A 20,831-nucleotide genomic window follows, 5' to 3' on the forward strand; every position below is an offset into this window, starting at 1 on the left:
AAGTCTCCACCCTTGTGAAAATGGCAGACACATTCCATTGGGAGGGAAGAGATAACAAACAAGTAAACATAAGTTATGTCTGCCAGTGATTTGTGATATGAAGAAAAATAAAGCAGAGAGGGGAGTAAGGAGTAGCTCGGGATGGCAGTCGAGTCTGCAATTTTAAGCAGGGTACTTGGGGAAGGGCCCATAAGAAAGTGATGTTTGAGGGGTGACTGGGTGGCTCAGTCAGTTAAACATCTGCCTTTGGCTCGGGTTGTGATCCTGGGGTCCTGGGACTGAGCCCCGCATCCAGCTCTCTGCTCGGCTGGGAGCCTGCTTCTCCCTCTGCCTCTGTCTGCCCCTTTGCCTACTTCCATTCTTTCTCTCTCTCAAATAAATAAAATAAAATCTTAAAAAAAAAAAAAAAGCGATGTTTGAGCAAAGCTCTGAAAAAGGCCCGGGCAGGTGCCGTGGGACTCTCTGCAGGAACTGTTTACCTCACTGTGGGAATAGCAAGTGCAAAGAGCTACCACCAACACTGACCTTTCAGTTCCCGGAGCAATGTCCTTCCCGTTCCTGAGAACACATGCCTCCCTTCTAATTCCTCCTCGTTCTTCAGGTCTGGCTCATCTGGGCCTCTCATGACATCCCGCAGCCCTGAGCACTTCCCCCACTGCCCACAAGGATGCTCATGCTGTGCAGCCAACTCGCCTCCCCACTAGACTATAAGCTCCATGAGGGCAGGAACCATGACTGTGCTGTTCCCAGGTAACAGCAGTGCCTGGCACAGGGTCTGGAAACAAATATACACTTGGTAGGTATTTGCTGAACAAAAGAGTAACAATCACATTGGGGCAAGCTATGTGTTATGGCCCAATTCAGTTACAATGGGGAAGGCCAGTGAAGACGTCGCTACAGGAATTATGTGCAGACCTCCAGAGACCTGTCCTCTGCCTAGCAGTGGCTCCTCATTTCCAAGGAGGAAATTTGTTATTTTTCAGGGCTGATTTGCTGGGGTCACTAGTTTGCCATGAGATCACTATGGGTGTGGATTTGATCATTTCCATATTTTCTAGGAGACTAAATCTCAGATGTCTGTCTCTCTGGGCCATTATAAACTCCCACTCCTATAACATTTATATTAAAGTATTAATGATGAATTAACAGTTGGGTCCCCACAAACAGCCATCATTTTGATGAACACCTCCACCTATTTCCTTTGTTTTGAAATGTGGCTAAAGACTTTTCTGGACAAATACATATCCAATTTTTTCTCATCTCAGTCGTATATCTGATTAGCTCCTTGGAGTGAGACAGCCCCTTCCTGTTTCTAGATCAAATGAAAACATTTGGTCCAAGCTAGACTCAGACAAAAATTTTGAAGCTTTCTAGCTTCCAAAATCATGCATGAATCACTGGGTGCAATAATAGAAATCAGACAATACTGATTTGAGGGAAATTTCTCCATTATCTTCAAGAGCAGATTTTGTGTTAGCCCAGGAGACAAAAGCATAGTCACAGCCAGGTCCAATGGCTAGAATTACTTTAACTCCTCATGTGGGGCTCAGACTGAAGAGTAGGGAGTTGAGAGGCTTTGAGAAAAGTCTCTCCAAATCACTGACCTATACATCTTTTTTTTGGTTTTTCCTAAGTAGGCTCCACGCCCAGTGTGGAACCCAACATGGGGCTTGAACTCACGACCCTGAGATCAGACCCGGCCTGAGATCAAGAGTCAGACACTTAACCGACTGAGCCATCCAGGTGTCCCCGGCCTGTAAATCTTTTGATAAAACAATTCTTCTGACTGTATGGCTCATCTCCTTAACTTCTGGGGCCATGAATTCTAGCTTGATGGAATGTCTTCATGAAGGCTCTATTGTCACTGGAATGCGAAGAACTGTTTTTGCTTATTACATTCAAGTGTTCTAACAAATAAATGATAGTGGAAGGGGGTGTGGGAGATGGGAGGAAAGAAAAGATTAAATATATGAAGAGGATTCTGGGAGGTGGTAAGAAGAGGAGGAAAGAGTCAAGAAAGTTAAAACCAGGCAAGAAAGCCATGTGTTGGGATGGGTTTGCATTTATTCATTAAGCTGACATTTACTCGGTGATACGTGTCAGACAGACAAACATGTACAGAAGCAGAATGATTTTAGATAGTGATAAGTCTATGAAGACAATGAAATGGGATAGGATGGAGGTTGAGGGGAAGGGGTGGGACTTGCCTTTGGGTGGCGAGGAAAGACCTTTCTGAGATGACTGGAGCAGAGAGCTGGGTGACAAGGAGTCAACCATGGAAGGCTCTATCTTTAGCCGTCAGAGTAGCCTGTATCTGATTATTCAGAGGTAAAACGAGGCAGGGGTCCTCTGAAAAGGAAAGTGGAATTCCTGATTGCTAAGCCTGTTCTGACCAGCCCTCTGGGCTCCCTAGAGGCACCCTTCTGTTTTCTGGGTGGAAGAGCCATCATAATTGACCCTTGCAACTCTTGGGCTATTTCGAGAGTGAAGACAGCAGAATAAATAGTAAACAGGAGTCAAGGTATCTGAAGATGCAGAAGGGGGAAGAAAGCGCAAGGATAGACAGAAGGGAAGGAAAATGGGGGAAGTGGTAGAAAGCAGAGATACCTGAAGCTTTTTTGTGTCTTTTTTTGTGCAGGCTTCAGTGGGAATGATTACAAAACTGGTGGAAGGGTGAAATGTTTAGCAGAAAATCAAAACCCACCTATACCGTATTGTAACTAATATTTTCATGTTCTGCTAAAAACACCTGGAAGCCTTTCTCTTCAGTAAATGAAACAATAAAAATTAATGAATGAGTTAATTTGGTAAAGCTGATTTGAATTGCACAGAAGGTGTTGCGTAAGTACTTGGCATTTAAAAAGTTATCTGACATTTAAAAGGAGATGGCTGTTAATGAATTCAAGAGCTAATCTTATACTCTGCCAGAGAGTGCCATGGAAAATCCAGGATTATTATCTTGCTGTAAACATAATGTGATTCAGTTGAAAGCCAGAACAAAAGAGAGCTATGGGCTCTAATACAAATACCCATATGCACACATACATAATGCAGGAAAACTTACGGAGGATGTCCATTAAATAAATACCATTCCTTTCTTATTCCCATGATATCTGAGCCCCAAACTTAAAGAAAAGCCCTTCTCTCTGGTCATTTTCCCTCCTCCTTTCAGCTTGTCTATTTTGAAGGGTCGCCACAATGGATCGGCTCTACAGTCACTGGAACATCTTACCTGAAGAAAGAAAGCAGGTTCTAAACTCAGTCAGCTAGATCTCCACCCATGCGTCCCACAGAGCCACCAAAGATACAGATCTGTCCTGCAGGCATCTCTCAGACCCTCCTCTTTACTTCTCCCACTCCTTTCTAATTGGAGTTCCCCATCTCCATAGTTGCGGCTTAATGGCTCCAAGAAGAGCTATTGTCCCTCATTAAGGAGGCTGCAACACTCTCACTGTCTAACTGCCTCCCACGCAGCTCACAACTTCATTCTGCCCAAGAGAAAGCTGCCAAGAGTCTCTGGGAACCTGTGGGCAAGCTGAGCTGGAGGAAGAAAACAGAAGGAAGGAGGGCCTTTGTAGCCAAGATCTGAAATGTGCTGGGGCACACACCCCATCATTATCTTAATGCATGGAGAGCAGGGTCGGGAGGCCTTTGCTGAAACCCTTATGTGGTCTATCAAGTTGTCACATCAAACCTCTGTGCACACAGGGCATTTGTCCCCTCCTGTGAGCAAACAAAAGGAAAAGAGCCAGTCTCTCCTTTGGACCACCAGGCCCCCCTCCTTGGCTGAGAGTCTGTCCCTCCACTTTCTTGGGGGCTGGGGGGACTCTGAATCCCAGCGGGGATAGACAGATCTGAGAGATTTAGTCACTGGGGGTGGGGAGGGGTGAGGAGGGCTAGGATTCTGAGCTTCCCCCTCACCATGCTCCCTACTGGGTGGGTGGGGACCAAATCCTGGAAAGGGCCACTCCTGCCAGGGAGCCATGGGCTGAAGGGTCTGGCCAGTTCCCCAGCACTTGGCCTTCTCAGGCCCTGTTATTTCTTGCCTGTGGAACTAAAAATGGGCGGTACGAATGGGGACACAGTGGGAGCTGAGGGAGAATGGAGCCCTGCAGGGCTCCCTATGACTGGGCTGCTTGGGGAAGGATCTGAGTGGGCCAGGGGCTCTGTATACACTACCAACTCAGGGTAACTGGGAGGGGACCCAGCCTGTGCAAAGTCAGGGACCCCAACCAGCCCAGATCCCCCTCTGAGACCTTATCTCTGTCTAGGTTTCCTTGGCCTGGAGGAGCAGAAGACCTCTAGTCTTTAGGAGGCCAGACAGAATACCAGGATCTCAATTCAATAAACTGGTCTGCCTGCACGGCCTCTTTCGGAGGAGAAAGGACCATAAACCATGGTGTGGTTCCACTCATCCCAAGGGTGCCCAGCAGTCCATGTGCCCATCACCTGGGTTCATCCTGTTCATCTTGGCCACCTGACATCCTGGCCCACTTTTTGTGTTCTAAAGGCAATTAGGTGCTGGTAAGATGGGCAGAGTGGATGGTTTTGGGAGGGGCTCTGCAAGGAGGCATGGTGGACAGACAGTTTGGTTGGAAGCCAGAAGAGCCTTCTTATTTCCCCTCCTGGCACAGATTTTGGTCTCCATCCACTTTTTTATGCTGCAACTCTATGAAAGGAGATTTTATATCCTCCTGAGTGTTTAGCAAATTAGTCCCAATAGCTAGCAAACGTAGATTAGGAAGAGAAACACTGCAATCTCCAGTCTTAATTTGTGAGAGACTCATTTAGGGACTTTTGCCATGTCATTAAGCTTTTTGTGCCTCAGTTTCCCTACCTATACAATGGGGCCAACCAACCGCACTGTTCCCCTCAGGGAACATTTGAATAATGAAACCCAGAACACCTTAATTCCATGGACTTCTACTATCAGGAAGTAAATCTTATCCATGAGTTCTAATTGATATTGTCTTCAGTTTAATTAAGTGCTTTGTTGACACAACAGAATCATTGTTTATCTGGCTTAGCAGGAGCTGGAGGAGAAAAATTTTAAGCCAAAATAGTGATCTCTTTTGCCCCAGGGGAGGTAGAAACTAGCTTTTTCTGTGAGGGGGTGTCTGGCTGTCTTCAGGCTGGAACTTTGCCTGTGTTTGAGAGATGACGCATCCTATTTTAGACCGGGAGATGAGAGGTGGTGGGGTGCAGGGTGAGAAATCTGAACAAGCTCCTACTTTTTTCTAACCCAACACTTTAACCCAAAACTGTGTGACTTTTCTTGTTATCGCTGGGTCTGGTGTGACTTTTCCAATCTGACAGCCAACCGAGAGACAAGGAATCTCAACTTGCAAACTGATTCCACTCTAAAAGGTCATTTAAAATCAGTCGATTTTCACTAGAAAAAGAAATGATACCCATGTTGCTTTGATTCCCACATTGGCCCATAAAAGTTTATCTAACCCATAATTTAGCTGGACTAAAAAGCTGAACTAGCCCTGGTAGTGCTGGGACAGCAGAGGGCCGGAAGGAGAGAAACAAAGATCTCCTTTCCCTTTCTTTCCCACCCCCTTCCTTTCCTTTGGGCCCTCCTGTCCTCTGACCTCTAAGTTTTCTTGGGCAGCCCTGTGCTGGGTGGGTGGATGGGTGGGTGGGGGGAAACGGGGGTTGGGCCCTGCCAGATACAGTACTCCTGACTCCAAAATTCTCCGCCTGCCCCCTGTCCCAGGCCTTCAACTGTGCTTCCTTAGGTGCAGGACAGAAAACAATTAAAAAAAAAAAATTTCACAATGAGATATGAGAAACCCAAAGGAATTTCTAATAGAAATATAAGCAGTGAAACAAAATCCAATTTGGTTGGGGGGACAGTTGGGCTTAGGGGTTGGGGGTGGGTAGAGTGAGGGATGGGGACAATTGTAGGTAGACTGGCTCACAGTCCTTTAAATTATTCCTACTTTTCAAGCTTCTCCTTTTCCACATCTGCCCTTTTCGATTATATACAAGCTCCAAGTTCTGTTTTATAATGGCTTTCAAGCAGAGAGCAGGGGGATAGAATACTTTACAATTGTAATTTATTGGGATGGCTTAGTGACAAACATTGTGCTAATCCCTTTCCATATGTTGTTTCATCTAATTCTTGTCATGACCCCCATGAGGGACATATTATTATCCTTCACAGATAAGGAAATCGGGCCTCAGAGAGGGTAAATAACCTGCCTGAAACCACACAGCCAGTTGGGAAGAAGCTGGGATCTAAATGCAGCTTTGTGGGATTCCCAAACCAGCAGACCTCTTTGCAAGTGCAGGTCACAGGCTGAATGGGACTCTGTCAGTCATGACATGTTTCCTCATCTGTAAAATGGGGATAATAACTGTAACTACTTCATAGGGATATCGTAAGGATTAAGGAAGATAATCAATGCTGCACATAGTAAACCTCAAAAACATTGGCTGTTATTATTATTTAAAAAGACACTCTCAAGATAATGGGGAGAAAATTGTTGATATTTATAATAAAATGGAGGTTCATTATACTAGTCTCTCTACTTTTGCATGTGTTTGAAATTTTCCATAATGAAAAGAAAAAAAGAAAAAGAAATCAACTAGGCACCTATCATGTGTCTGGTTGGAACTAGCAGCCAATAGATCAATAAATACAGACTTCCTGGAATAAATGATAGAGTGAAAATTAAAAAAATAAAAGCCTTGGTTTTGTAATTAAAAACAAACCCCTCTCAGTAAGTTATCCTTAAATTGTCAATGGAGTTTGGGGCTGACAAAATAATCCTGTGGGTGAGGTTGAACCAGAAGCTGAAGTTTGCTTAGATCTTCAAAAACCTTTGAATCAAGCTCCACGACCAAAACTATTTACAAAGTCAGGAGGGAGCAAGGGGAAGGGGGAGGAGAGGGGACGAGGAGAGAGAGGGGACCAGCATGGAACCTGGGGAAATTCTGTGCCATGCCTTTGGAAATGAGAAACAAAAGGTGGGGAGTAAAGCCTACTTCTCTGGATAGGGAGATGCAGACAGTTAATTCTCTTAGGAATCAGTAATAGGCCCAATCTTACTTATCAGCCTCAAAAAGATCTCCAAGAAGAGTGCCTAGTGATATCTCCTATCTGCACATGACCCAGAGAGTGAAATACCAAATTGTGCCAACCAACAGCAGGAAGTATCTGGAGAGTGTGTGAGTTCTTAGAGAAATGTCATCTGAACTTCCACATCATTATCACTGGAAATAAAACAAGTGCAATCTCCAAATCCTATTTGGAGGATTATAGCTTTTCTACCGAGAACATGGTCCTTAATGTCAACTAAAGATTAATTTGTCAATTTTTTTCCAGTAGCTACCATGTGTCAAGAACTGTGCTCAATACAAGGGATACAAAGGTGAATAAGGCAAAATGGGGGTGGGAAGGGTGGGGGGAGTCTGTCTTTAAAGATTAGTAGCTTGTTCTTTCAGATAACTGCCAAAAAATTCAACAGAAGGCAGGGTATGCCTCAGAAGGACACTGAAACAAAAGGTTACCTTTGTACCCTTTTGTACAAAAACTTAGTGTGTCTACAGGTGGGTTTTTATGTGTATGTTGTTGTTTGTTTGTTTGTTTGTTTTTGTCCTGCAAGAGGAAGGCTGAAAGGGTTATGAACACCATCTGTGAAACCACCAAGGAAACAGATGGGGTAAACACAGGTTTATTCAACTTAAATCCTAGTGTGCTAGAATTACAGGCTACTCTTTGAAATCCCAAAGAGGTAAAATTAGGACACCTAAGATCAAATATGAATTCATACTCTCAAAACTCATAAAACCTGAACTTAAGAGATAATATAGGTTGAAATAGAAGTGGCTTTGTGAAATGGGAAAAAGGGACATAATTCCAGTTTAACAGGATTTTTAGGACACTACCAAAGTTATAATCCCCACAAAGCAACAAAACAAAACTCAAGATAAAGCATGTGAGAAAGGATGTTTGCTTTCCTTAACAGAGGGAGAAAACTGACAATGTGAAAACTGGTGAGATTGTTTCTTTCTTATTTTAAACAAAGAGATGCAGTGATTCTCGGGAAATCTAATTAAGGTTTGAGCATGTACTTTGATACTCTTTACCGACAACCTCTCTGCCCTGACAGTTCTATAAACCAGTGGGCTAAGGACTATTCTTGCTCCAAGCTTTCATGGATGGATCTGGGTGCACAAGAGTTTCATAGCTTGAGATCCAAACTTTTCAGAAAAAGAGGCAAATTCATTGTCCCTCAAAGTCTAGGGTCAGAGGGATAAAATGCTGAAAAGGGGTTAAGATCTTTCAAAGGAGAATTCTGGTGACCCTATCCCAACAATTTAATAAAAACTTAATAATTTTAACTAACAGTAGTTAAAAAACAATGGCACTATGGTGTTGACCCTTGTTTAGCTTGCTGCATACTTGTTTACTGTGACTTCTAGATCATTTTAAGCCAGACTTGAAAAACCCAGTTTTCCGCTTGATTCATTTTTCCTTCTTACAGGGAGAATTTTGGAAAAAGAAGAAAAGAAAAGAAAGAAAAGCAGTGAAAAACAAGAAGGCAAACTAAAATCAAAACCTCAACTCAACACAGCCCTAATTTCAAATTAGCATGACTGCACTTTTTTGCATGCGTTATTTACAAGTCTTTTCCTCATAGATACATTTATTATTTTTTTACATAGCTGCCGTTCTAGTTAACATCACTTTGATTTCCACTTTTAAAAGGTAATCAGTAGTTCTCAACTGGGGGTGATTTTCCCCTCAGGGGACATTTGACAAGGTCTGGAGACATTTTTTTATTGTCACAACTGGAGGGCTGTGCTCCTGGCATCTACTGGGTAAAGGCTAGAGATGCTGCTCGACATCCTACAACACATAGGAAAGCTCCCCACGACAAGGAATATCTGGCACAAAATGTTGATGGTGTGGAGGCTGAGAAACTATGAGCATTAAATCACAGTTTCTAGTATGAACAAGCATCATTTTTTAATGCATGAATTAAACCTCTCACCGAGAGGGATATATCATCATTAAGGTGATCATTTCTCTGATGTTGGACTATTAGGCTGTTTCCAATTTTTCCTTATTATAGATAATGCTGCAGTGGACATCTTCACTAACTTTTTTCAGCTGAATTATTTCCTTAAGATAAATTCCCAGGAGTCAGAAATACTGAACAAATGAGTAGGAGTATTTTTTCATGCTTCACAAGTTATTTTGCCATTTTGCTTTACAACTGGATTAAACCAAATTACAACCCACCAGAAGTGTGTAAGTGTACCTGTTTCACCAAAATATAGGCAGTACTGGGTGTTACCATTTAAATAAAAGTGAGAGGAGGCATACATCTCAAATATAAAATGATACCTCCAGTTTGCCTCAATCCGCATTCAAATTGCCACTCAGGAGAAATCTTTTTCCATCCTTGTTTTCTATTGCTATTATTTTTGATATAAATTGTTTATGTCTTTTGCTTATTTTTCCAACTGGTTCTTACTGTTTTTCTTTTAAAATGGAGTGTAATCTTTATCGAGCATAGATAGCAATGCTGTCATAGTTAACACAATTTTTTTTACTTTTTTTTTTTTTAAGTTTTGCTTTTTTCTGCACCTACAGCATAGATATGTTAACGTAACGTTTCCCGCTGGAATTTCCATTTACAATTTTAATACTTTTTTAGGTGCTGGTCACCTCACCCAGCCTGCAGCCTCAACACGGAGAGGCCCTGGGGACGAGAAACTTCTCTAGCGATTGATGTCAGCCGCCGAGGTAAGAGCAGTACCCGGTCCCCACGGTATGCGGGAACTAATTTCTCTTAATCAAATGAAAGGCCCGAGGAGGAGCCACGAGGCAGAAAGTAAAATATATGTGAAGGAGAACACCAAATTCTGCGAGGAGTTTGAAGGACCTGCATTAAAAAAAGGGCATCATACCTTTAGGACTTCAGAACTGGCAATGCTCCAGATGCAGCTATTAATATGGAAAAAATGCCTTCATAAATACTTGATTCTGTTCACAGTGGGGAGGCAGTTCATTTGAAAGAGGAAATGGGAGCTTGGAGTTGAAACATGTCTGCTTGTCTCCTTTTTCTTTTTTCACTGCTCTTTTCATCTGCGCATTTTGCCCTTGTAGTTTCTTCCCCTCTTTTGGCGACTTACCCCCCTCCTCCAAGTCCCAGGAAGTTGTCGAAGTTGTCGCGGTCGTGGCTACTCCCACTTCTATTTGCGGATTTGCCTCGAGGCCCTGACGCCCGGCCAGGTGAGGAGGGGGCGCCTCAGGAGCCGGTCGCCGGGTGGGCCAGCCCGCGTGCGGGAGGCTGGAGCCCGGGTCCTTCCCGCTCTCTCCCGCGCCGCCGGCCGCCCGCGAGGCCACGCGCCGCCGAGCTTTCAAATCCAGCCGCTAGGGGGCGTCCGGAGGCAGCCTCCCGCACCCGGGGGCCAAAGCCACGAACCCGGTCACGTCGGGCTTGCTCTGTCGCCACCCCCCGTCAGAAATTGTTTCCCCAGTCCAGGTCTGTGACTTCTCGTGAAAGCATGGTGACGCCCAAATAGTCCACCTTTGGTGTTTTTTTTTTTGTCCCCTTTTCTCGCGGCCAGCGCCATGATAAAAAAGTGAAAGTGTTTTATGCGACCGAACTCCTAATATGGTCAGACCCCAGGGAGGGGGAGGCAGGGGGTGGGTGAGTGAGGAATTAATGGAAAGGAAAGAAAAGTAGAAACTCCTGGTGCTGATAAAGATCAATTCTGCGTGCTCTCCTAGCCTGCTGCAGAGTGGGAAGGCAACCCTGCAAGGAATCCACTGGATTTGCCCGCAGCCCATCAAGGGACGGAACTGAAATCTGCTGGGCAGAAATTTGTTTCTAAATCCTTTCCAGATGCTTTATAGTAAACATGAAATTAATCATTTACATGGAGTAGGTGGAGGAAGTGGTGAAAATTGAAGCCAGTGATTACTCCAATGAAGGGCCATTGGCCTCAAGAAGTGAGGGGTGGGGGAGGCATGGGAGCCGCCTCCCCTTCCTCAGCCCCACCCCCATGCTCTCTGGTTTGGGGGGCTGGTGGCACTCCCTAGACATTTCCTCAAACGGCTTTCCTTTTGGGGACTACTTCCAAAGGGAGTAAGACTCCTGTGACTTAACAAAGCCACCGGTTCTGTGGGGAGCGACGGCCCACCTCTCACAAAGGAGGCCCACGAAGTTCTCAGAGTTAGCTGGTTGGCCACGGCTTCACAGGGGAAACCCAGGATTAGAGTTTAAGACCCTCGGTCTGGTGTTCCTCTTCCTGACTGCAAGGTTAATAATTCAGTCTAGGGCTTAATTTGACGTGACTGAGCCACCGTTTTATTGCAGGTGATATTAGGTCTCCTGAAATGCAGCCGCGGGAGCTGTGTGAATTTGGAGCGTGTTTAGGGTATGTGAGGCATCCACAAGGCCTTTGGAATTAGCAAAATGTAGCATAGTTCTATTTTCCTTAGTCACAGACTCCCTTAAAAAAAGAAAACCTTCTGGGTCCTTACAAAGGCTGTCTCCAAAGCAGGCATGTAAAAAAAAAAAAAAAAAAGGAAAGAAAAGAAAAGAAAAAATGCAAACATTGGTTCAGTGGTTCCTCAGTAGCAGGAAGGGTCAGCTCAGCTGTGTTTTACCTCAGTGGAGGCCTGCCCCAGGCCTGGGGTTCTAACAGTGAGAGTTCAGATCCTTCCTTAGAACCCAGCTAGGCACACACATGAAAACAAAACTGGTTTTATTATTATTGTTTTTTAATGGATGTGAGGGAAGAGGAGAGAGCCAGGCTGTGGCAGGAAGTGGGAGATAAGGGAGAAGTAGAGATCATGCCCCCTTCTCCCTGCCCAGGCTGTCGCACAGCAGGGAGAGACCTGAGAGTGCCCTGGAGCTGTGCTGCTTCTGCTTGGGGTTCTCTGAGATCCTGGGCACAGCTCTAGCAATCCCCCTGAGTTGTCTCTCTAGAGTGAATTTGAAGACAGTCCCAGTCTCAAAGCTTCAAACGAAGGAACAAACTTATACATATTTGTGAATGTACATCCTTGAAACACTAAGAGATATTTCTGGCCCATCCAAATGAGGCATTTTTCTCCTTTCTTCACAGTATCCTTACATTTTTTTCTTGATGCTACTTTTTTTTCTCCCCATTAGGAATGAGAAATGGATGGGAAAAAATGGGCCCTTTAGCATAAGTCTTAGTGCCCACTGCCTTGATGGATGATACCTTCCTGTGTTTCCCTGTTGCCTTTTTGACTTTGCAGAAGTCAGGGAAAGGCTGATTCAACTCATTTGGGCACATAAGAGCCACACAAAATAGTCCAAGTTGAGTTAAGACATTCCAAGGAACCTGTGTGATTTTACTGATGAGGCAAATGAGGCCCAGAGAGGTGAAGAATCTCACCCAGGGTCACACAGCAAAGGCGGCCCAAGAACCCAAAAGTCCTACCTCCCAGTCTTATGCTCATTCAGAGTCAATACTGTACCTGCTTCTCTGGCTTTTGGGTCAAAGGTGAGATTTCATTAAGATTCGTGAGAAGACAGGTTCTGGATTCAGTGTTTGCTATGGTGAAAATCAGAGAAAAGGATCAAAGTTGTCAGATCTAGGTCTCATTAATTTTTATATATACTATATACATACACACCTAGTTCATGTGTATAAGATTATAAACACACACACACCTATGGCATTTGTATTTACTCACCAAACAACACCTGCACCCTCTAGAAGCACCGTTTACATAGCATGTTAAATATATTTAGTGTTGAGAACTTATACTCAGATTTCTATTTTTCTTGTTTTGGTTGCTCTTTCAAAGAACAAAAGTAAATTCTTTGTGCTACTAAAATTCAGATAAAGCTGAAATTAAAAAGGAAATATTGATGGAAAAAAATCTGCTGATACTGTTGACTATAAATTTTGTATGATCGTACTTCACTGAAGTAGGAAAATGCTTCTGCAACCTTCCAGATAGATCAGAGATTTCCCCTTTTTCTTATAATGTGGAAGGGCAACAAGAGAAGTGGAAACATAAGGCAAACAAAGGCAAAGGCCAAAGTAGGGCTGGTGAGAGGGGACTAAGGGACCTCATGGAGCTTGCCACAAAGCAGCTGCCCCCCACACACTGATGTCGTGTTAATCACCATGATTTTCGTCCACGGTTGCAGGATCACTGCTCTCCACAGGGGTGGAAGCTGAGGCTTGAAAGCTAAACAAACCTACCTGAGGTTGTACAACTAGTGAGGTTTTCAGGAACGGTTTTGTGCCCAAGACCCAAACCCCGTGCTGCAAAAGGATAGGATTTATTTTGTTTTTCTTTTTATCCCCAAGAAAGTGAATTTAATGTTTATAAAGGAATGTTTATTTGAGGAACAAATTTAGCTAAGCACATGGCTCTATGACAAGGGTTTTAGCCAGTCTCTAGTGTGGGTTGAGGGTCCAACAAAAAGTTATTTCTATGCTTGCTGCTTTTAAGAGCCCATGGCGTCTTTGTCTCTTTGACCTGAAGCTTCTACTCATTCCCTGTGGGCTGACGTTTCCTTTTCTGTTGTTTCTCAGCTGTCCCGTTCTTCTTGTTTGAAAATGGCTCTAGGACAGATTTAAAACATTTCTTTTTTAAAACAGCTGGGGAAACTGAGGCCCAGAGAGTGGTTTCACAAGATTGGTTTAAGGCTATTCCTTGAAACTGTGTGAGACCAGAACCTGAACCCAAATCTCCTTAGTATCTAATACTTTTCCCTCCACATCGCACTCCCTCCATTAGCCCCATTTGAGCTTGCCACATCACAGCTGCTTGGCCATGATCCATCCTCTGGACAAATCTAGCCCAGCAGAATTGTGTTGAGATGAGGTTCACTTCACTGTGGCTTGGAAGGAACCTTGGGTCTCTTAGAAATGAAACTTACAAATTCTAATGCATAAAGAAAGTTCTTGCAACACCAGGAGAATGAATCAGTCAGCCAGAGTTCAAGAAATGTAAACACAGTTTTAGATAGGAGACTAAAAACATCGCTTAGGACTTCTCCATCTCTTGGGTCAAGACCCTGGTAATTTACTGAGGTCCACGCTGTCAAGGAGGAGACACAACTCAAACTGCATTCCTGGGAGATAAGGCAATGGGGGTGGTAAGACTTCCTCTCCGAACAATGTGGCAGGATCTACCCTTGTTATCAAGCTGAAGAAACTGACTGACCCATCACCCAGTGCAGGCAACTGGCTGTGAACACAGGCTCTTTCTCATCACTCTGAGCTGGTGTGTACATTCACAGGCTGCAGACTGCACAGCTTCCAGGCCTGCTTGAAACGGGGAGCTCAGTGTCTTTCTGTGATGAACATTTCTGCCACTAAAGAGATAAACAGAAAACACATTCCTTCTCTGGCTGCCCACCATCAGGCCAGAGCAGATTTTCAAATGCTAGCATTAATCTAACCACAGGCTTTTAGCAAGGAGATAGCATTCCCACCAGATAATCAGGCTGTTTCAGAGATGACCCTTACAAGATGGGGTCTCATCCCAAACTCTTCTGCCTTCTTCAAATCATGGGATCCTTCACCAAACACTCAAAAGCATGAAAGAGCTCTGATTCTAGCATGGAATAGGGTGCCTTAAAATTTCCTTCTATTTAAACCTATGTTGACAATGTTCATTGTTTTGATAAAAATGAAATGTAGTCATATTTATTCCCATTGTTTCAGAATACTTACTTTCCTTGGTATGGGATGCTCTGGTGGGACTCATCTGGTATCAGACTAGAGATCAAACCAAAAAATCATTTTATCAGGCAGACTGGGCCACCCGGCTCTTTCACGGTTGTATGTCAGGGCTTGGGAAGGAACATCAGACCCACAGGCTCCAAAGTGACCAAACATTCTGTGGTTACCAGGGCAGTAGCTTTTGGAGGTGCTAGCAGGAGCCTCTTTAAATATGTGTAGGGCCTTTTCCATCATATGTCATTTCTGAGACATGATTATGCTTTGATCCCTAGTATGCTCTCATGACACTTCCCCCATAATTTCCAGTGGTTCCTAATTGGAGAGGGGATATATCCACAGCCAAACAGATATCAGAAAGCACTTTTGCCTTCTCACAGTGTTTCATATGGATTTGCTGACCCTAGCAGAAGCCAATGGGAGGAGTCCTAAAAGTCAGCCTTTGTACCTTTGTGGTTTTGTATTTGTGGTAAAAAATGGAAAATGCAAAGGCAAATTCCAGATTAATTTAAAAAATCTTCTCAGTATAAACGAAACCATAAAAGGAAGATAATTCTGGTCCCTTTACATAGCCCTGCTGACCTTTTCTTAAGAATGATATCTAAAAATACTTTATTTTATATGATATGACTCAAGATGCCTATGACCTATGGAGTGTTTGACGTGTTACAATAAATCTTGATCTGCTTGTTTAATGAAGGAAACCAAGACCCAAGATGGCCTTCTGGTATTGTCATTATCAAATTCTTGGGATAAGATTTAAGACCTTGTTTATGTGACACATTTTTACTTTAAATCTTGGATGAAGAGGAGGGTGAGATGGGCATATCAAACAATTACTCAAGACCTGAGAAAATCTCCAAGCTAAAGATATACCCCAGGGAGCTCTATTAAAGGAGCCAAGTAGACTCCTCTAGAAGATAGAAGTTGGTCTGAATTTAAATATGGGAATGCCTAGTAAATACAAGAGCAATATTTTTCTTCCAAGTTGGAATAACAGTTCTTTTACATACTTATGTCTTCTTAGATCAAGTCTAGCTCAGTCTCAAGGGTTTGGCTTTAGCTTTGGGAACACCAACTTCTCTTAAAAGTTCATAAATTATTTTTTATGGAGAGGTCCAAAGGTACATGGCAGTTTACCAAACCCAAAATGGAAGGCAAACTAGATGATGGAATTTAAATTCAAGTTGTGTGGCAACAAAATATCACCTACGTGAGAAACCCTCCAGTCAAGATATATCATAGGATTAATAAGAATACCTGTGCTGGAAGACTGTGAGGAAGAAGGGAATTAACAAGAAAGGCTGAAGGTGGAGCTACAAAGTGGCCAACCAATTCAATTCATGTGGTGATCTTAATTCTACAGAAGATACTGTTCTTGGTCACTCACAAATAAGTATAGACATCTGGTCTCTTAGCCTCTAGGCTTACCCCCTTCAATCCATTTTTCACATAGTTGGAAGAGTCATTTCTCTAAAATAAAAAATCTGGTTATATCAATTCCTGCGTCAATAGGATCTCACAATCTTTGGGATAAATTTCTTAGTTGCTACAATGGCTTTTCACGATCTGGCTCCTGACCACCCCACTAGCTAATTGCACTTCTCCCCACTCCCTTTCCTACCTGTGCTCTGGGGGCCAGTCATTAGAAGCCACTTACATTTCTCCTATGTCTCCATGTTCTCTAACCTTAATGTGGTCCCTTTCCCTGGAGCATCCTTTCCTCTTCTCCATTTGGCTAGTTCCTACATATATCCTTAGAAAGTCAGCTTAAGTGTTCTCTCATTCCAAAAGCCTTCCCAAACTCCGGGCTGAGTTAGTCTGCACTCATTCATAGCTGTCACCATACTTCACTACTGTGGATGACACTAAGGCATGGATTTTGTCTCTCAGCCATATTCATGTGCCTACCACAGTATATGGCATTAGTAGATGGTCAATTAGTGTTTGTTGAGTGAATAAATGAATGAGCAATCCTATGTGCTTTGTAAAACAGACTCGTTAATTCTTTCTATTGGACATGTTCCAATGCTTGTGTCTTCATTATTTTTCAAATAAGGAATTGTGGAGAATTAAGACAACAGTAAATGAAAATCCATAGGCCACAGGAAGATGTATGAAAGAAGCAAGGGAGAAGCTAGGAGGAAAAAAAAATCCTAAAGAAAAGCCTCATGCTTCTCTTTTTGGCACAAATGTCTGAGGGGTGATGAAACAGAAAAGAGTATTTATGGATTACTAGTTAATGAAAGTTAGAATTTTTTGACTATCCTGACAGAAGAAAAATACTCTAAACTTTATTAAAGGTTGAGAAATATAACTGATAACACACACACACACACACACACACACACACATCTTAACATCTATACCAGCCTTAAAATGCATTGTGCTAAGTACTACTTCACTACTTGAACAAGGCCCTGATCCCTCGTGCATATTATACACTAAGCAAACAGCAGATTCTGGCTACTTGGAAGGGACACAGTCTGAGAATTTTAAGAATCCTTAGATTTGTGAATACCCCTTGTGTGTATCATAGCCCCAGTAAAAAGAGGGGGAGTTCTTCAAGCTCTTAATGAGTTTATAAATACAGGGTTAGGGTGGTTTATAAAACTATTTTTTTTTTTGGCAGAGAATCATCAAAATGTTAGACCACATCACTTTCTCTTACTTTCATCACCAGTCCCAGCAGTTGGCCTTCTATTTAGGTCCATTAAACAATATTTATATAAAAAGAATCAATGTTCTTCTTTTTGAAAAATAACTTCACAAAAGTAATTGCACGTGTTATAATGAATATAGATCACAACAGTGAGATGTGGGTGCTCAGAGGAGGGCTAGGTGCACTCACTAGCTTAGTGATGGTCTTCTGTTTTCCAGCCTCATAATGTCTTTGATTTGACTTCATGCCTCTGTAAGATGACATATTGTATGTATCCCTGATTTGTGAAGTCATTTGCAAATAGGTGAAACTGACTTTCGAGTCCACAAATACCCAAAGTCCACCATCTATATAATTCTTTAGAATCCTATCATTTTTTTTCCTGAAAATATTCATTAAAACCAAATGACCAAAAAGAAAACAAAAAGTTGTGAAAGATCTATAGTGATTCCAGTGCATAGATGTTTTAAATTGCTCTTTGAACTCAATGCCAGGGAGTATCAAGCATTTTCAGAGTAGTGCTTGAACTCAATGCCAGGGAGTATCAAGCATTTTCAGAGTAGTGTTATATCCATTTTCTTAAAAACAAATGGGAATGTTAAGCACAAAGAGATGTAAGAATTTTTTGTTAAGGTCATTGAACAAATCAAAGGAACAAATACATTTCCTACATCTAAGACCTGGAAGAGGTGCCCTATGCTTATATGGGCAGTCCCATTGGAATGGGAGTTGCTATTTAATAGGTATAGCATTTCAGTTTTGCAAGAAAAGAGTTCTGGAGATTGGTTGCCCAACAATGTGAATCTACTTAACAGTACTGAATGGTACACTTAAAAATGGTTAAGATGACAAATTTTATGTTATATATTTTGTACCACAGTTTTAAAAAATGACAGGGGATAGGAGGAGATGAGGAATTGTATCCTGGGCAGAGGCAACAGTATACTCAAAAGCTTGGACATAAGAAAGAGATTTGCATTAGCCTAAGGTCTTTAGTTACTAGGAGTTGAGAAAAGAAGAAATAAAAGTTTTCTTTCCTTTTTCTGAATATAGAGCTTGCCATGGGGGCAATTCTGAAATAGTCCAAGTTTGTCTTTGGTACTCTACCATTTCCCTTTCTGTACTTTTCTTCTTCTTCTTCTTTTTTTTTTTTAAAGATTTTATTTATTTATTTGTCAGAGAGAGAGAGAGCACAATCAGGGGAGCGGCAGGCAGAGGGAGAAGCAGGCTCCCCACTGAGCAAGGAGCCCGATACGGGACTTGATCCCAGGACCCTGGGATCATGACCGGACTGAAGGCAGACGCTTAACCAACCGAGCCACCCAAGTATTCCAGTGTTTTTCTTCTTCTTGTTCCTTCTTCTCCAAATAGCTAACGTCCTTCTGTTTATCCAAGCCCTCCAGGGCAATCCACCACCAGTCAAGCATATTTCAATTCTTAAAACATTCTTTACCCTCAAATTACCCACCTCTCCTTCTACCCCTGTCAGAATTTTTAGTCCCTCAGAGCAGCTGTTCTCAGCTAGGTTGCCATCTGACAGCCATCTGGTCATATGTATATATATATATATATATATATATATATATTTTTTTTTTTTTTACTAAAGTGTGAATGACTATTAGCTTCTCAGAAGTAACAACCTTTTAAGAGAATACTTCTGAATTCAAAATGAATCTATTAATAAGGTTTTAATAGTAGAATGAAGTGAAATTACAACATTTTTGGCCATATTAGGAAGAATGTTTTTGGTCTGGAGAGCTACTCTATAAATGGCCTATCTTCCTAGAAAATCTGTCTCAAGAGTTTGGCTTCTCCCAAACTGTTCCTACTTTTTTTCAGCTCCTTCCCTTCTCCCCATGTCTCTCTCTCTCTCTTTTGTAAAGATTTTATTTATTTATTTGATAGAGAGACACAGCGAGAGAGGGAACACAAGCAGGGGGAGTGGGAGAGGGAGAAGCAGGCTTCTTGCCGAGCAGGGAGCCCGAAGAGGGGCTTGATCCCAGGACCCTGTGATCATGACCTGAGTGAAGGCAGACGCTTAAAAACTGAGCCACCCAGGCGCCCCTCTCCCCATGTCTCTAAAAGTGACAAATCATTTTCAGTGTTACCCACAAAAGGGTGTCTGATGCCAAGTAAGGGGAATTGGAGGGAGAAAAAGATGTGCAACAGAAGTCATTTATTTGTGTGGGTCATAAAGTCAGGAACGTCCTAAAGTCTCTGTTTTGTCAGATGGCAACATGCCTGTTAAGATTGACCTAACCGCTAATCACACATTGTGGTAAAAATGCAGGGCTCTGGGGTTCAAATCACAGCTTCTCCATTTAGCTGTGTGACCTTGGGCGAGTCACTTAACCTCTCTGAGCCACACTGTCCTAGATGAAAAATGAGGATAATGATAGAGTTTACCTCATATCATTGCTGTGAGGATGACTTGAAACAATGAATGTAAAGCACTCAGCACAACATTTGGCATATCAAAGATCAATAATAATGGTAGTTTTGATCTCCATGATCTCCGTCATCATCATCATCATCCTTCACTAGAGGGCTCCTATTAAGAGCTGCTCTGGCCCAGTTCCAACCAGCAAGTGAGAATGAACAGAACTGACGCTGAAACTTCCCACCATGGTCAGGATGTCCATCCAGGGAGAATGGCAGGAGGGGTGATGCAGAATGCCAGGCTCTCAAGTACTTCTCTGCTTACAGATTTTGAGATTGGCAAGCGTATGATTGTGCCTTTTCTCCTTCTGGTTTTGTAGTCTCTGGCAAAAACAATTCCCTCCCCCTAGCTCTGGCCCCAGCGCTCCATCTGGGGCATTGCTTCCTGTCACGATAGCGGGTCCCTCATTCAGGATTCATTGCTGCCTGCCCCATAACAAGCAGTGAGGAAGACCACACACATTTCTCTGTTAATCAAAGACTATTTTTAGGAGAGAGAGAAGGTCTCTACATAATCATCCTTTTCCCCGGGTCTGAAGCAGAAGCAGCAGTGGCGGTAGGTAGGGGATGAGCTGCAAAGTCACCCTACGCTCCTAGTTTTTGCTTCTTTTTACATTGGGGATTGAAGTATGAAAGGAAGCGTGGAAGACGTAGAACTGGCCTCAGTCCTCCATTTAGAATACACGTCTGCGAGGATTTTCCAGATAGTTTCCTCATTCGTGGTTGTGTAGGCAGAGCTGTGCACAACTCTAGGGGCTGTGCCCACCTCATTATACTGTGAGCTGTGCAGCGTATGACCTGCAGAAGCCACAGTACATCCCACAGATTTTCCTTCCTGGGCTAGCGAAACACAAGCCCTTGGTCCAGCTTCTCTTCTCCCCTAATATTGACACTCAGACCACAGCACGCTGGGCTGCCCATGAGTACCTCGCGAGGACACCACATTTCCCCGGCTGTCCAAGAAGTGAATCCTCTTTCCTCCTTGTTGCTATATTTGGGGAGAAGTTGAGTGTTTCTGGAGGTCCCT

At 43.0% G+C, this 20,831-nt stretch overlaps 1 protein-coding gene across 1 annotated transcript in view; it reads right to left on the bottom strand.

The window, feature by feature from the left end:
• KIAA2012 (KIAA2012 ortholog) overlaps positions 1 to 20,831 on the bottom strand; it is a 100,975-nt gene that overhangs the window by 34,837 nt on the left and 45,307 nt on the right. The window contains exon 12 of the mRNA XM_032404538.1: positions 12,479 to 12,555. Within this exon, the coding sequence (XP_032260429.1) occupies positions 12,479 to 12,555 (77 nt within the window). The remainder of the gene's footprint in view (positions 1 to 12,478; positions 12,556 to 20,831) is intronic.

Source organism: Phoca vitulina, unplaced genomic scaffold (genome assembly GCF_004348235.1).
Source record: "Phoca vitulina isolate PV1807 unplaced genomic scaffold, GSC_HSeal_1.0 scaffold1, whole genome shotgun sequence".
NCBI lineage: Eukaryota > Metazoa > Chordata > Mammalia > Carnivora > Phocidae > Phoca > Phoca vitulina.